The 16,232-nt window shown below is 45.3% G+C and overlaps 2 protein-coding genes across 3 annotated transcripts; both read right to left on the reverse strand.

Moving 5' to 3' along the window:
* Window positions 1–1,690: 1,690 nt before the first annotated feature.
* Window positions 1,691–8,139, reverse strand: LOC117862264 (uncharacterized). 2 transcript variants are annotated; one of them, XM_034745800.2, is made up of 6 exons: window positions 7,933–8,139; window positions 5,858–5,989; window positions 5,148–5,212; window positions 3,074–4,876; window positions 2,666–2,849; window positions 1,691–2,581 (listed from the first exon to the last, which is right to left on the reverse strand). In XM_034745800.2, exons 2-6 carry the CDS (start codon window positions 5,898–5,900, stop codon window positions 1,932–1,934), a joined length of 2,745 nt encoding a protein of 914 aa, XP_034601691.1. In that variant the 5' UTR covers window positions 5,901–5,989; window positions 7,933–8,139; the 3' UTR covers window positions 1,691–1,931. The 2 variants fall into 2 exon arrangements, with proteins under 2 accessions (XP_034601691.1, XP_034601697.1); XM_034745806.2 differs by having other exon boundaries at window positions 1,691–2,578; window positions 7,933–8,138.
* Window positions 8,140–11,449: 3,310 nt separating this feature from the next.
* Window positions 11,450–16,038, reverse strand: LOC117843307 (uncharacterized). The gene is made up of 8 exons (XM_034723879.2): window positions 15,756–16,038; window positions 15,236–15,349; window positions 14,775–14,900; window positions 14,541–14,675; window positions 14,340–14,456; window positions 13,766–13,871; window positions 13,632–13,689; window positions 11,450–13,490 (listed from the first exon to the last, which is right to left on the reverse strand). The coding sequence occupies exons 1-8, from the start codon at window positions 15,886–15,888 to the stop codon at window positions 12,057–12,059; spliced, it is 2,223 nt and encodes a 740-aa protein (XP_034579770.1). The 5' UTR covers window positions 15,889–16,038; the 3' UTR covers window positions 11,450–12,056.
* Between the last annotated feature and the right edge of the window lie 194 nt (window positions 16,039–16,232).

The raw sequence follows: 16,232 nt of genomic DNA on the forward strand, positions 1-16,232 counted from the left end.
GAACACTGATACGGAACGATAGAAGTAGGATAATCATAAATTGCCTCACGTAGTACTGTACTTCAGAGTCTTCTGAGTTAGACCCCGAAACCGGATAGTTGTTATGCGGACCGTACCTGTTTCCAGCCGTTCACTGACAGTAACAGGACGAAAACCAGGGAAACTTTCATCCCAAATAATGCTATCGATCAAGTAAACTACCAGGAAATCTTTTTACCCATGTGCAAGGTCTGTTACTTGCGAGCTATGGCAGATTCAGACAGGAAACTTTCATCCCAAATATCGATCAAGTAATAAACGTGATAAAAGTAAACCAAAGATAGTCCATGACACGACCGCGCGTTTTTCACATAATAACAAGCATGCATCACAAAAGTTGACAACGTAGTTAGGCACTACGTTCCAGCGAGGTCGAAATTTATTCACTGAACTTCGCTTAGCATTCTACGCCGTGCTGTAGCTGCCAGTGCCACGGCGCTGTCGTCGCCGCGCCGCTACGGGGAGTCGTCGGACGCCGGGGTACCGTCTGCCCGGCAGCAGCTCGGCCCCGGCCTGCAGCAGCCTCGCTCGACACCTGCAGTGGCCGCGTCTGGCAGAGCCGGGACGAAGCTGGCTCTCAGCAGGGGCCTTGGCACCGCTGCCGCGCCGGCGCCGGTGCTCATCTCGGCGTTGGAGAGGAGGAGCACGCACACAAGAGCAGCTATTGCTTTGGAGACCTGCATGTCAGCTTATATTCTCGGTTCTTCAGGATGGATGATGGTTCTGATCCGGGACGAACGCTGATGCGCGCCATTTATAGGAGAAAAGGCGGGGCACTTCTCATGTGATCCGGTCGAAGAAATCGCTTGGAAGGCGCGGGGCTAGTTGGGACAATGCAGGGGACGAGCATCCCGAAGTGATCCGGGACGGCGCCGCCATATTTCGCTTGGCTCGCGCGCGATCAGATCGATGAGCATGTCTCTCCCCTGGCAAGCCGGATACGAAATCGCCCAAGTCATTATGATCTCATCGTGACGGGCTCCTCGGTGGGAGATAGAGTGGGCCTTGTTTACTTCCCAAGTTGGGAGTTGCAAAATTGGCATTTTGCCATAAATGCGACACTGTAGCGTTTCGTTTGTATTTGTGAATTATTATCCAAATATTGACTAATTAGGCTCAAAAGATTCGTCTCGCAAAGTACAACAAAACTGTGCAATTAGTTTTTGATTTCGTCTACATTTAGTACTCCATGCATGTACCGCAAGTTTGATGTGATGGGAAATCTTCTTTTTGCATAGTGTCAAAGTTGGGAGTTTGGAGGGAAGTAAACAAGGACCTGGAATTATGTCTCTTCCTGCATAATCCACATGGGGGATAGAGACCTGTAACCATGCAGGATTGCTGCCCGTCACGATGAGATCATAAGCCCATTCCTGGTTGCTCCTCGGTGAGGTCTGAGGATCGAGGGGCTCAAATCCTCGGTTCTGACGATGACCATGATAACTGAAAGCCTCGATACTTCTCATGGCTGAAAGCACTAGTTAAATGCAAGCATTAGTCAGATCCTCGGTTCTGACAATTGGGGTAACTGAAAGTCATTGACTAGTGCTGGCATCTAACTGAAAGTCTCTGCGCATCTGCTGATCAGAGAGTGCTGCAGCCATTGACTCGAGGTCTATGCACAGCAATCAGATAAGATGGTCCACGGCAATTGAGTTGGCAAAGCTTTTGGCTCACTTCATTTTTCCTACAAAACTTCTCATGAACTGCATAATTACCATGTTTTCATCTACCGGAATGTTACAAAACTTACAGAATGCAACAAGCGGAACCGGCCCGAAATAGAAGCTGGAGGATACAAGGATGAACGATCCAAGGAGCAGCTGCCAAAACAAGATAATGCACAAGCCAGCTGTACCCCGGAAAATTTTTACCAGTTACAAACAAACGCTTCATCGTCGAAAACAAACTGCGAAATCCAGCACGGCTTCTTCCACCAGCTCCTCCATCACTCCACCTTCGAGATGTTCGGTGATACCAACCACCTGCAACATCATCGAGTTCACCCAGCCTCTTCCCTCAACCTCCTGCTTCACAATTCTGTCCAACATGATCCCAGCATTGTCTCTCCTGCTCACCACGAACATCCGTGCACCGTAAATCCAGTCCTTTAGGATACTCCAGACCTCTACACCCAAATCAGGAGATGAGGTGTTTCTCCATGTTCTAGAGTGTCTTTTCCTCCATGGGAATGCGCTTAGTAAGGCGTTCTCGCCGATTTCAATTAGAGCAATGTTCACACAGTCGAAAAGAAGCCTCCGGTATGAACTTTTCTCTTGCAACTCTGATACTTTGTTGCACAGCACTGGGTCAAGTGGGTAATCAGGTAAATGCCAGCCGGTGAAAACCATATTTGATTGTGAACTGCCCAATCCTGCAGATGACATTATATTTTGCACAAGGACATGGCATTCTGACTCATCGTCATCTACATCAGACATAAGAGAAGTCCTTGGGGTGCTCAGTAACCGTGATTCTGAGGCGGAGTCATCCCATGATATGAAACGGGCGACAGTCTCAATTGCTGAAGATCTTGATACTGCTTCAGAGGACAGGTCAGCAGAAGTAATCAGTACACAAAGCAGATTGAGTAATGGAGAACTTTGATACGGAAAAATAGACTTACTTGTATTCTTGGATGTTCTTCCAGATGTTTCGGGTTCATTACAACTGCTATCTTCAGAGGGAGCATCAAGAACTGAGGTAGGGCTGGGTTGATCACGGTTACTATTTAGGCCTTTATTTACTCCTAGTTTATACAGGCTTCCTCTTGGACAGTCCAATGATACAGTTACACCAATTGAAGATCTCTGTCATGCAACTTTTCATCAGTTGTTTCGACGCCAAGAAAATTGGGTTTCAATAATATAGTTCTCATGCAGCAATAAATAGGTAGTCATAAATCAACTTTCTCAACAGCAAAACTGACAGTCAACAGGAATAAGAGAGCAAAATACATTACATCGCCAGTCAGCAAGAACAAAAGAATATAACCCCTAGTATTAGATTTGCATGATATATAATAAATGCTTACCTCTGACATACTGGTTGATATTTGTGTGGAAAAACTATCAATCCTGTCCTCACAATCCACTGATTTTGCATTGGCATCCAGCTTATGATTGTAAGCCAGTCTACTACGAATGTTACAAGCTTCAAGCCTCTGAACAACGCAATCAGATGAATGGTAAGTTCTCTTCTGCCTTGTTGGCTTTTTACTTCTAGACAAGAAAAAATCTGAAACTCTTCCCTTCAAAGAAGATTTTCCTTTATTTGACACAACCACCATTTTCAGTTTGCGACTCTCAGGATTTGAAGCTTGCGCATCCACCACCATGTTTCCAAATGTGGACGAAATCACTGGAACAGAATTTGACCTTGGCAGCTTCCTAGGAGATCTCTCCCCATTTTCATCATTCTTTCTGGAAGTTACATATGTAGACCATGTCGTCGATTCATTATCCAAGCTACACGAGCGGTTGCTAGAAGCAGACAGTATCTCAGTGCTGACATCTTCTTTCTTCACTTCTTTGATGGAGAGCATTTCACCTAAGGTGCACGTTCTCCTCAACGGTTGAACTTGCTCTTGACTGATCTCATCACAGGTCACCACTGCCCATCGCTCTGACAGCTGTTTCTTGGCTTCCCTGATTACTGATGACTCAGAAAAGTGGGAGATCTTGCTCAAAGATGAGCTTGAGTATGGACCTTCATATCTTCTGCAATTCCATGAATGTTTTGACAAGGGACTACCTCCTTCTGAATCACCGAGGGTACCACGATCTTCAATACAGTCGATTTCAGAACCACTGCTATAATCAACTTCTGAATCACTGAATGAGCTTTCATCTCCCCCATATCCATTTGAATATGCAGAAGATAGTAAAGAATCATCCCTTTGATGACAGTCATCTTGCCAGCGCTGCACGATACCATGCACTAGTCCTGAAGATCCTACAGTCGCATGGTTATAATCTACTGATCCATTAAGACCATTTCGGTTAATTAACTGAAATGAATTTACCCTGGAGATCAGCTTTGCCTTTGATATACCAGGCTTCCCTGGGGTAGGCCTCAAAAGTACTATTCTACTTGGCTGAGACGGTATTTCTTCCTTTGAACTAGGAATCTGGTGGAACTTTCTCATGCTCAATACATTTTGCTTACTAACTTGTTCTGTTCTGGATTGCTTTATGCCATCAGTCTCAACAGATTTAATTGGCTTCAGCACCGTAATACGCTTTGTCTGAGGTGGTGCTTGGTTTGTGTGAAGCCCATTCGGCTGTTTTGAGAAAGAGGAGTTATGTTCTTCAGGATTTTGAAGAAATAAATCTTTATTTGAATGTGGAACTTCAAGAGCTTCTTGTAACTCTTTTGTATGAAGGAGCTTCTCTTCCATGGCAAAGCATTTTGGTTTAATGAACTTCTCTTGCACAATATCAAATTGCTTACTCTTGGTCTCAGAAGGCCATCCTTTCAGAGAAGTTTGATCTTGAAAACAGCTTGTTCCTGATCGATGTTCAGATACTTCATAAACATCATTATATTCAATTGTTTCATCACGCAATTGGTGATCTTGTGTCTTCAATCTTATGGACTGACGGTGCTCTTTCCCATGTAAGGTTTTGTTTGATGCATTTGAATCTCTAGTCAAGTCAATTTTGGTATGGCATACAATTGGTTCTTCGGTAGGTAAATCCTCCTCAAGACCCATTAGCCTGCCAATGACACTTGGAGGTCTCCTTTTTGACTCCACTTCTTTTGCCATCTCTTTTTCTAATAACATTTTTAATGAAGTTGCATTTGATTTTCTGCTTGAAGAACTACCATCAGCTCCCTGTAGACAAACCCACAATAGCACAAACAAGAATCAAAACAAGCATCAATTGTATCAAGTTAGTCACAAGTACAATGTTGGTCTAGGATTATATTTTTTTCCTCAGGTCATTAGGAAGCACAAGTTTCTAGTTTCTTCTGTTAACACTAACTAATTTGTTTCCATCTAATCATACATTACCCTTCTTTTATTTCTATGATGTGCCATGATGAAAGGTCCCTACAGTTCGTCATATTAAATGATCTGAATAAAAAATGTACAGAAAACTCACAGGTTTTTCCTCCACATGGTTGGTAATTTTCTTCAGTTCTGCTATGATCCTTTGAACTGGTAGCCCTGAGAGGAGAAACATTGAATAAGGTATGTTGTTATAAATAAAAAATAATACATAGTAAACAGATACCTGGATAAATTTGACTCAGAAAAAAGAAACAGATCAAGAAATAAACAGGAACAGCAGAACATATCGTTGATTTGGTCATTATCCGGAAGTTCAAAAATGATGCCACCGCAACAGCATCATTTTTGATAATGGAGTTCGATCTATGGCTAAGTGAAAATTAGATTTCAGAGAAGAAATGGCCATAGTTACACTAAGAGCCTCTTTAGATAATTGTATGAGTAGTCTGTAAAATCCCCCCCCCCCTTCTCATCTAAGCTTGAAAGCTTTGTAACCTCACTGTACATAATTTTTTCCCTTTTATATATACAAAAAATAGGTAGGGGGCTCCCCTGCCAATTCCTTCAAAAAATAAAACTACTCCATTCACTATTTGTTGAATACATTGTCATTTGTGATCTATCCCCACATAAAGCAGAATGAAAACAGTTTCATACAGCAACCTGGTAGGCCTTAGTCCCAATGGATCCCACTATTATTTCGCAAAAGTACCACCCACCAATAATATCAGAAAAGTAACTTACTCATGAAACACCCAAGGAGATGCTAACAGAGAAAAAATGCAAAAGCAATGTACAAACCATCTCCAGGAGCTTGACCAGTTACTGGCTTTGTTCCAGACATTCTGGTGCGTAGATTAAACCAGCAGATCAATTCCTCCTGATAATAGGTACCGCACTCAGCTTAGAACAATACATTTGGAGCATGGAATCCTGAAAAATAGACGAAACATTAAGTCAAACTCCATGAACCTGATGTGAGCAACATAATTGCTACATGAACTAACTATACCACTGCCCTCCTTAGGTGCACTCTAAGCACCGGAAAACTTTTAGTATAACAGCACCTAGCTTGCACTAACGCTCGAGAGGATTAGATTAATACACCGAATATATTTCAGGAAGCTCTAAGCATTTGAAGCCCTTAGGAATTGAACTTATGGGATACAGAAAGTCTGTTGATATTACTGTAGGAAGATGCTCCTTCCCGGAAAACTTCAAGAGACACATGCTTAAGGCTGAACTTTTTGCAGGCACTTATAGGCCAGATTGGTGCAAGAGAATAGCACAGTTCATGGCCTGTTCTTGTCCAATATTACACGAAAAGAAAATTGGCACAGAGGACGAAAATGTTCGAGGAGGACAGAGCAGCACTTGGCAATATGGAATAGAGCAAGTTTGGCAGACTGGCAGATAAAAGGACGCAATAAAAGTAAGTTTACAGAAGCCAATGAACACTAGTAATTACAAAGATGTTGACGCATAAGGACATGACACTAACGAGTTCCTACGTACTCCCAAAAGGAATCTTGCAGAGAAAACAGTAATCTCAGAAAGACGGCATTTCTTGTCAGATATACCAGTTAGTGCAAAGGCAGAACGGCAGTAAGAGTGACCCGAAAAATGCCCATCAAGTGCACTGGTTCCGACTTTTAACACTTCTCTAGATCAGACAAGCATGAAAACTAAAAAATGAATATACACGGAGTAACTATGGTGCCATGCACAACCAAAATACTGCCAGATTTACAGGTGTGACAGAGGAATCTCTGCGCCAGCACCGTCCCAAAGGCTCCAGATTTTCTCTGTAAATCTCGTCAGCACCTCGAATCTTGACAGTGGAAGACAGGAAAAGGAAAAGGGAAGGAAGCTGTAAGAAAGCAGAGGGCATGCACTCTACTACGTCGAATAAAATATGCAATCAGGAATGAGAATAACGAGATGTGTAGGTATGTAGTACGTCCCACAAATGAGCCCTGAAACCGAGACAATTCCTCAGTGCTGCAGTGTTTGCAGATTAAAATACACCATGAACTACAAACTTTGTCTTGGTTTGCTCATTGCTGACTCTTACTATATTGTACCATTTTAAAAAAAGAAGCGCACAGCTGATGACTGAATTTTAGAAGTAATTGCAGTCTTGCAGAACTAAAGGTCCTAAGGAGTAGGACATTGTAGCCAGATGGTACAGATATGTAAAAATGATCATATGCAGGTCTATATTTTATTTATCCCATTTTCGAAAACTACGAAGGGCACAGAGAGAAGGCGACATAATTTGACACAAACAGGTACCATATGCAAATCGGTGGGTATTTGCATTTCACTCACTGAACTGTAACCCTTCTTTTTGGCCAACCAAACACCAAATCATAGATTTTTTTAATTTATCTTCCCCAACAAAGCACTGAATCATAGAACTATTTTAATTCATCTCCCCAGAACCAAGCACTGGCTCACAACTTGGTCTGAAACCATTACTTGTATTGCATCTCCCTTTCCTGAAGCATAATTTCATCCAGTAAAGCCTATGTATCCCCCAAATTCGCGAAGTCGAACAACTCAAGCTGGCTCCAATGCCAATTGAGCACATCGATCCCAAGCTACGGGAACCGCGTGGAGGGGGGGGGTGGGGGGGGGGGGGGGGGGGGGGGGGGGGGGGGGGGCAGGGGAGCACGAATTCACAGCCAACAAAATGCGCGACCTCTACAGAGCGGTGGCATTTCCACAATTTCCACATCAAACTCGAATACTCGATCGCCACATTCCGCGGAAATCCCAGCTAGAGAGCGGCATAATCCATTAATCCCAAGCACCGTCGGCACGTCGCGTCGAGAGAGCGAGAGAGAGATGGATAGCAGGAGACGGATGCTAACCTCACGCGATGAGGACGCCGAGCATCCTCGCCCCGCGGCGGGCGGCTCCGCCGGCGGCCGGGAGATGGAGCGGCGGGCCTGCCGCCGAGTGCCGAAGCGGCGGCGGCGGGTTTTGGGAGGGATCGAGGGAGTGGGAGAGTGGTGGAGCAGAGGTGCTGGTGAGACTGCTCAGACTGGGACGCAGAGCAGAGGTAGGTTTGCGAGCCGTTTGGTTGGCTCGTTTTTGTTTCGTTTCCGCCGCGGGTGCGTCGCATTTGCATTTGCCGCTGGCGTTGGCCCGCGACGCGTCGTGGGCTGCGTGCGTCCGCGCGGCCGTGCGCGCGCAAAGGCCAGGCACGGGACCGGTGGTGACGACGACGGACGGGAGCCGGTCAAAGGAAATTCGGGTTTGGTCAAACGGGCGTAAGAAAGGATTTATGGAAGAGCAACATTGCATGTACAAATTTTGGACTAGTTAGTTGTGTTGAGAACTTTTAGCTTTGACGTTGGTCGGAACTTAAATATTGCTTTCTCTTGGGAGCATGAGAGTAGAAACCAATGATGCCTTCATATTCCTTAAGGCCCCGTTTGGATCCAAGGAATTGGAATCTATTTAATGGAGTAGGCTAATTTATGTTGGAATGTGGCATTCCACAACTTTCCAAAGTTTAGAAATAAGCCTATCTTAAATTCATGGGGTGGGAGATGGAATTTGATTCTATAGATTATGGTTATTAGAATGGAATTCAATTCTTATAGCACGCTCTTAGACTCGCTTCTCTATAGTAGAAGTGCAGCATACAAGTATCTCTCCCATATCACCAACTATAATATACAACTATATTTCACATACAATTATATTAGCTTAATTAATTTGTGTCTAAATTATGATTATTAGGATGGAATTCAATTCCAATGATCCAAACGGGGCCTAAGAATTTTGTGTGCGGAAAGTCAGCTCGCACCTTGAAATTCATTCCAAGTTCTCTTGCAGTTTTGTAATAAGGATTTCCTTGCATTTAGACGTGGTTTGACTCAAGCATTCAATGGGGCTATTCACATTTTAATCTTACCAAGCAAAAATAGAATTAGACAGTAGAGAGAGAGATATGGAGGTGGTTCCATAGCACCTTGGATTTGGGGAAAGTAACGAGACACTAAATTTTTATTTTAGTAAAAGTTATAATTAAGTTATCATTTTACGTGGAATGCATTCAGTTGTACGGGATGATCCAATCCGAACTCATTCGATTCAAAAACTAAGACCTGTTCGTTTTCGTTTGGATGTCGTTAAAGATGTTTCCATGTGGTGTGTGTGCATCCGCTCCGGAAAACGCCGGACGAACCGGCCGGTTATGGTTGGTTGCCAGACGAGCTCATGACGCTAACCAAACGAGCTGAAGGAGAATCCACTTGACTGCAGGGAAGAGAGAGAACTTGGAACTCAAATTTCCGTTTCACAAAACTAGGTGTAGGTACTGCCTCTTTGGAAAAGATGAACGAGAGCCGAGACGAGCCGTCCCACTCGCTGAAACAGACAAACAGTACGCACGAACTGCGCGGTGTGGAACCGCGGTAGGTCAGGTGGTGCCGTGGCCCGTGGTGGTACCCCCCACTTCATCTTGCCAACTCGCGACACCCCCGTCCATCCACCCGTTCCGACCGAGAACGCCACTGTTCCGTGCGCAGCAGGCGCCCCACGCAGTCTGTCCGCACCACGACGCGAGGGGCGCGCGGTCCCCCCAGTGAACAGCAACGGCGGTCGCGCGCGCACGGCAGACATCCACGGCACGGGCCAAGACGGCAGCACAACAACAACGCCTGCGCGGCCTGCGCCCACCGCCCCATCACGCCACCATCAGGCGCAGGCGCAGCGTGCAGCGAGCCCCTCCGCGCCCATTTGCCCAGGGCCCAGCAGACCAGCATCCGAACGTTAGGGCACCCGCAACAATATAGAGAGCAAGCTCTCTCTATATTCTTGTCCAGGTCAGCTATAGTAAGTGTTGTAGCGGAGTCTCTCCAACAGATGAGCTACAGCACGCGTATTCCAAAATTTTGCGGGTCCCACATGTTCCCTCTCTCCCGTACCTGTACCTCTCCCAAATCCGACGGCGCGCTCCGACGACCTCGCTCCAGCCACACGCGCGCCGGCCTGGCTCCTCCAACGCCTCCGGTCATGTCCTTCTCCCGTGCTGCGCTGCTCTTCTCGTCCTCACGCGCCCCGGCGGCCGCAAGCTCCACACGCTGCGCGGCCGCTGCGCCCCTCGTTCATCCGCCGTGAGATGCGGCCTCCACCTGCGACGGCTGCTTGGGGGCTGTGAACCCGCTCGAGCTCTTGCCCTCCGATGCCAGCGTCGTGCTTGGAGTGAATCCTATCCCGACGGGCTCCAATCCAAGCTCAATTAGCCTCTCTGGACATGATTCAGATTCAAAGAAGCTAAGTGCATGCTCGATGGATTGAATTTTGTCCCTTTTTTTTTTGACAAGCTATGCTTTCGCTGCTGCTCCACCCATTGCGCCATGGCCGTGCTCCACCCGTTGCCCGCGAGCATCTCGCGGGAGCTCGGCGGACCGCGAGGCAGGGGGAGCAAACAGAGAGAAGAGGAGGTGAGCTGCGAGCACGTGGTGGGACCCGCTCGCACGGGGACGCGTGCTAGCAGCTCTCGCCAGACGTAGCGGCAGAGCAGGCGACGGGTGCTGATGCCCAGTTGCCCAGTGCCCCGGGTGCGCGACGCTTTGCCGGGCCGGTCGGGCAGGCAGGGCCAGTCCTCACATGCTGATGCCTGATGGGCTATTGCATCGTAAGCGTCTCTGTGTTCCTCGCTGAGCAGCAGCAGCAGGAGGGGGCGCTTTCCCGGCAGGCACGAATGCACGATCGGTGGCCTTTTGGGATTAAATGATGAGCGCGAATTTTTGGTTGGGTTGATGCTGCTGCCGTTGGCTCGTTGCGTGCGTGGGATGCGACCAAGATGTCTGCAAGCTGCAGCCGTGAGAGAGGGATTCGCGTGGCTGGTTCGTAATCCACAGTGGTTTTGGACCGGCTCAGTGGATGCGTTTACGACTCTACAGGGAGGAGCAGAGTGGGCGATGAGCCGATGGTGCTGATGAAACGTCAGACCACCGATGAGCAGTACATGCTGCAAGTTTGCAATTTTATGCAAACAATCACGAAGCTCAAGCGACAACACTGGAATTTGTTTAAAACATTTGTTTACGGATGTCGAAGCACGGCCAGTCCGCCACCGAGAATAAAATCCGTAGCACGGAACTTCTTGGGAAGATGGAACGATGGATTTTATTACATCTACCTCCATGACATGCTTCTAAAAAAGAACACGACATGCTTCTCTAAAAGAAAGCATCATGTTTCAATTCCGGATGAATCTCTCTGTTATTTTATGACTAGCGTTTTCACTGCGATCACCAGTCACCAGTTCCATGTCAGTCGCACTGTCGTGAGCTTTGGAATATATCTGCCACACCAGAGCATGAGGTTTGCGGTTTGAGGACTCGGCCTGGTAAAAAGTAGTTTGGTCGCCAAAAACTTCCAAGAACAGCAAAGCGTTCAACTGTGCAGGGAGCCAGAGAATATGTAGCTTTTTACTGTGAAGATAGTACTGTCGAGTCCTTTTATCCCGTCTGAAATTTTTTTATAAGAAAGGCTCACGTGTTTGAGGTGAAAATACTCGGTCAAAAAGCGATGGAAGCAACCGTAGCTACGGCCTTTGCATGGGCAAATCTCGAGGATTTTATATCGACCGTGGAGTTCTCGATGTACTTTAACCAGTGTTGCAACTGTGGCACGATATCGATCAAAAACAAAGGGGAACATAAAAGGAAATACTATTTACAAAGAGCATAGTTCTAATTCAAAAAGGAAATTTAAAATAGAACATCGCTCCTTTAGTTCCCCTCTTTCCACCATTCAGCCTCGTTCAACAGCAAACTGTATACATTGTGTATTAATAGTTGCAAACATCACACATCTTAGTGGCCATTTTCTCGGTACTAAATGAAACCAAATAACTTACCTACATACGTACCTTCAAAATTTAAAAATGCACGCAGCAAGATTTTAGCTCCACTAATAGAATAAAAAATACACCTGGATGAAAAATTCAGAGTAGAGTACCGCATTTCCTAGACTACAATGTTATGCCATCGGAAGATAACATAGGAGCCTCCCTGATGTTATCCAAAGCAGAGCAAGAACCAAAGAATGATAGATCAGTTGTACCAAGAATATCGTTCTTCAGGTTGTCTTGGACTAGCATGAGGCTGTGGTGACCTTCCACCAAATCACTGTAAGCATTTCCATTCTGCATGAAACCAAGCATGGGTCCCCAATCAGCATGAGATTGGAGTCGATGCACCGATGACCACAACTCTGTAGAAGAATCATGCAAGCTATTCCAATCTGGCTTACAAGGCTGCGCTGAATATGAAGACAGGGAATTCAGACCACTGTCATTTGCATCAAGGGACAAAATGCTGCTGTTGTCCTCTTGGGGACAGCTAGTGATATATCTGAGAAGATGATCATCCTGAATTCTGAACTCGTCGTTTGAAAAACTTGAAGGGGTGAATTTCACAGGTAACTGATCTAACACCTGAAGAAGCCTATCAGAATTATCAGACAATTCTACCTCTCTCAAGTATTTCTCCTCCAGTCCAGCCAAACAAGATACACCAATAGCAGAATCATGCAGGCTCTTCGCACCCAGCTCATATGGATGCTCTAAAATTGAAAACATGGAATTCAGACAGCCTGTGTTTGCACTGAAAACCATTTTCTTGCTTTGACTTACATGAGAGTTGGAGATAAATCTGAAATCATTATTTTCCAGAATTTCATTTCCACTGTCCAAAAAGCTTAAAGCAGCTGATTTTGCAGGTAACTGATCAAACGTAGTTGCAAATCTGGCATCAGAATTGTCAAATGATCCTGCCTCTTTTGGGTCTTCCCTTTCCAGTCTAACTGAACTAGAAACACATTGTTTTGTGGAGCTATGGTAGTCAGGTTGCCAGGAGGTATTCAAGACCGCATATGGTACCGCGTGATGCTGCTCCTCAATCTGATAGGGGAAGGATAATCTATCTCGAAATGACTCAGTGAGTTTCACCGACAACATTGGGTTCCAGCCATGCTGATCATTTGAAGCAGTTTGAACATTCAAGCTCAACTCATTAGCTGAAGTTGTTCTTCTGTGGACGCATGGTTCGACATTATCTAGTAACAAGTTTGAAACCTGGTTGCCTCTCTTCCAATCAGAAGTCGAAATATCATTAACACACACCCATGGCAATGCCATGCACTCACGTGCTTTGCTATCTCCACAAGGTACGTCATGTTTCCAATCAATAAAACTTGGAAGACCCTGATTGTATCCCCATGGTAAAGCCATGAACTCACGTGCGTCATCACTTGCATCAGAGGATGAACTTTTACCAGTTCTTCTCAGCTTAGTTGATGGATTAAAGTCCCTTCGCCTGTAATCTAGCAAGTAATCAAATTGGCCTTTGGGAATAGCAGGAGCTTCTCTGTGGTCAATTTTACTGTGCCTCATCGACCCTTCTTGCTGCAGCATTACATTAATAACTATCAGTTGTGTAACTTTTATAATAATAAATAGTACTAATGTTGAGATCGCCCAAACAAAAGAACTAATGTGGCAGTACATTCTTGCCCCAATTGTTATATTGCAAAGTGCAAAGCGTACCTTTCTTGTGATGTTTTTGGCACCTAACCTCTGTAGGATGTCACCCACGAATTCCGACCTGAGAAATTTGCAATAATTATGTAACTACATACGAAAAAAATAAACCAATAGAATTCTGTGATTATGATTACAACCTTCTTTGGAACAGCTCAGCACTTCCCATCGAGACTGTTTTTGCAGCTATCATTAATAATTTGCTTCTCTTTTCTGAAAAGATCTGTCCACTTACAGGCTCTCTATCTATAAACACAAGTATAGGTGTCATGCTCTTAGCATCCCAGCTTAGTGCAGCAAAAGTTATTTTGCAGAGAAACAATAAAGCAAATACAAGTTTTGAGATGCACAGCAAAAATGTAAGTAGTCAAAAGCAAGTACTTGCGTCAGCCCATGATCGCCAGTAACATATGAGCATTTCAGAAACCCTAATTCATGCATATGTGTCGAAAGGAGTAAGGGAAAAAGGTACTTTGAAGGAACAGCACATGATTGTTGCCATAGTGTAATTTATTCTATCTAGTCAGATAACTTTATTGTTTCCTCTCCTAACCTTCTAAATGAAGACTAAAGAATCAGGGGAATCTTTATGATTTATTTCTCTCCTAGTGTTTTCATGCATGTGACATGGCTGAGCAATGCAGATAATGGGTATGGTAAAACTTCAGCGGCAGCAACCAAGGTATGTATGTATGCTGGAGGAATCACACTCACCAATATAACCTGAAGTGCCAGTAACATCAAATGATGTTTGAGCTATAGGTGCGAGAACATGAATACTCGGCAAGCAACCATGTGGGTTGAATTGAGGTGTATCCTTATCGTCACATTCTGTGTAAGAAGAAGGCCCATAGTTATAAAGAATATATAAGATGCAGCATTCATGATCAGAGGGGTTAAGATAAAGGATCAGACCAGAATGGGAGGATTGCACATTCACTTGCTCGCTAGGGATTTCCTCATTCTTAGCCGGTGTAGCAGGGGGGTCATCATAAACCACAGTATTTCCATGGACAGAGAACTTTCTGAGTGTAGTCACATTATGTGATTCTGCAAGACACAGCACATAGGAAGTTCATTCTAATGTCTAAAGTAAGAGGCACCAACAGAATAGGACAGCAAAGAAAGAGTATACACTCAATCCAATACCTCGTTTTTGTTTGGAGATCTTTGGCTCAAGTATTTGATGAGGATGTTTGTATAAACGAGTGCTATGGCCTGACTGTTCACACAATTTCTTAAAGAACTTGTATTCGGCAGTTTTCGCGTCACAAACTGCATAGAAAATGATGGATTAGATATAAGTTATTCCAATGTCTAGAAATATGCTTTTGGTTGTTTCGGTTGAAAATGTTAGCTATGCAGATCAGATAATCCCATATAAGAAAAATGTAGAATTAATGTGATTACAGTGGTAGAAAACCAGTAACATAATCACAGAACAGTTAATACCCCCTCGAAGTACTGAAATGCCAAAAGTCCAAGAACAAAAATAGATGGCATTTAACAGGACATTAATATACAGGAAATCCGAAAGGGAGGAATATTTAGTAATTTAAATGCAGCATGGTAGAAAGAGATGAATTACACTGAGACTTAGTGCAATATACCTCGAGGTTTGTTTTTCGCAACTTCTCTTATGTTAGCGACCTGTCTCCCGCCTATGTGGTGACTACCACCTTCACCTTCATTTGAAAATCGAACCCTTTTCCTTTGCCTTCCATCTGCCATTAGGTACTCATTGCATCAGACGAAAAGAGCAGAACGATTGCCAAGAGAGAGATGTCCAAGAATGTAGGGATAAGAAGCATAAGGCACCAAACAACAACGAAATCTACTAAAGTAAGAGCAAAACAACTCCATCGATGCACACGAACCCTATAATCAGCCTCCTTTCCGCCCATGACCGAACCGCAAGAACTCCTATCTCGCATTTCCAATTCAATTGCAATCAAATGCTGATTTATCTCGAACCCAACCCAACCCCCACAAAGCCCACCTCCTCAACCACAAGCCAGCTACTTCGGGACCGATCCAAGAACCGCATCCCCCAGCACATACGCCGAAAGAAAACTAGGGAGATTCCTGAACACGAAACAAGCAGCACGAAGCGGTGGAGTTGGGCGAGACCTGGGGAAGAGGGCTCCGGGAGGGGCCTCGACGCCGGCGGGTGCTGGATGGTTGGGCCTCGCGGGTGCCGCGGGGGCTTCATCGAAGTGGAATGGGGCCGGCTGCTAGGGTTCCGGCGCTGGAGCCGGTCCATCACCGCCGCCGCGCCGTCTCTTGGTCGGCGCGCGCCAAAACCCGGGGGCAGGAAAGGAAGCCGTTCTGCGTCTTGTCCCTTCGGTTCACGCGTTGTGGGCTTGCGGCGTTGGCTGCCCTGCCGAATTGCCGATGCGTCCAGTCTCCGCAGCGTGGGCCGTGGGCCGTTGCGACCAGACAACCTGTCTGCTATCACGCCTTCACACCGGTAGGTCCAACAACGATCGGTGTTTACAAAACGCAGCTGAAACTTCTTCAGTGGCGTCGGTGCTTTTGTTTTTCTTTTTTCGAAAGAACGGCAAGAGATTTTTCATAAAGTTTATTAGGAAGCATGAGCAAATAAAA

The sequence above is a fragment of the Setaria viridis genome, chromosome 1, assembly GCF_005286985.2.
Source record: "Setaria viridis chromosome 1, Setaria_viridis_v4.0, whole genome shotgun sequence".
Lineage (NCBI taxonomy): Eukaryota > Viridiplantae > Streptophyta > Magnoliopsida > Poales > Poaceae > Setaria > Setaria viridis.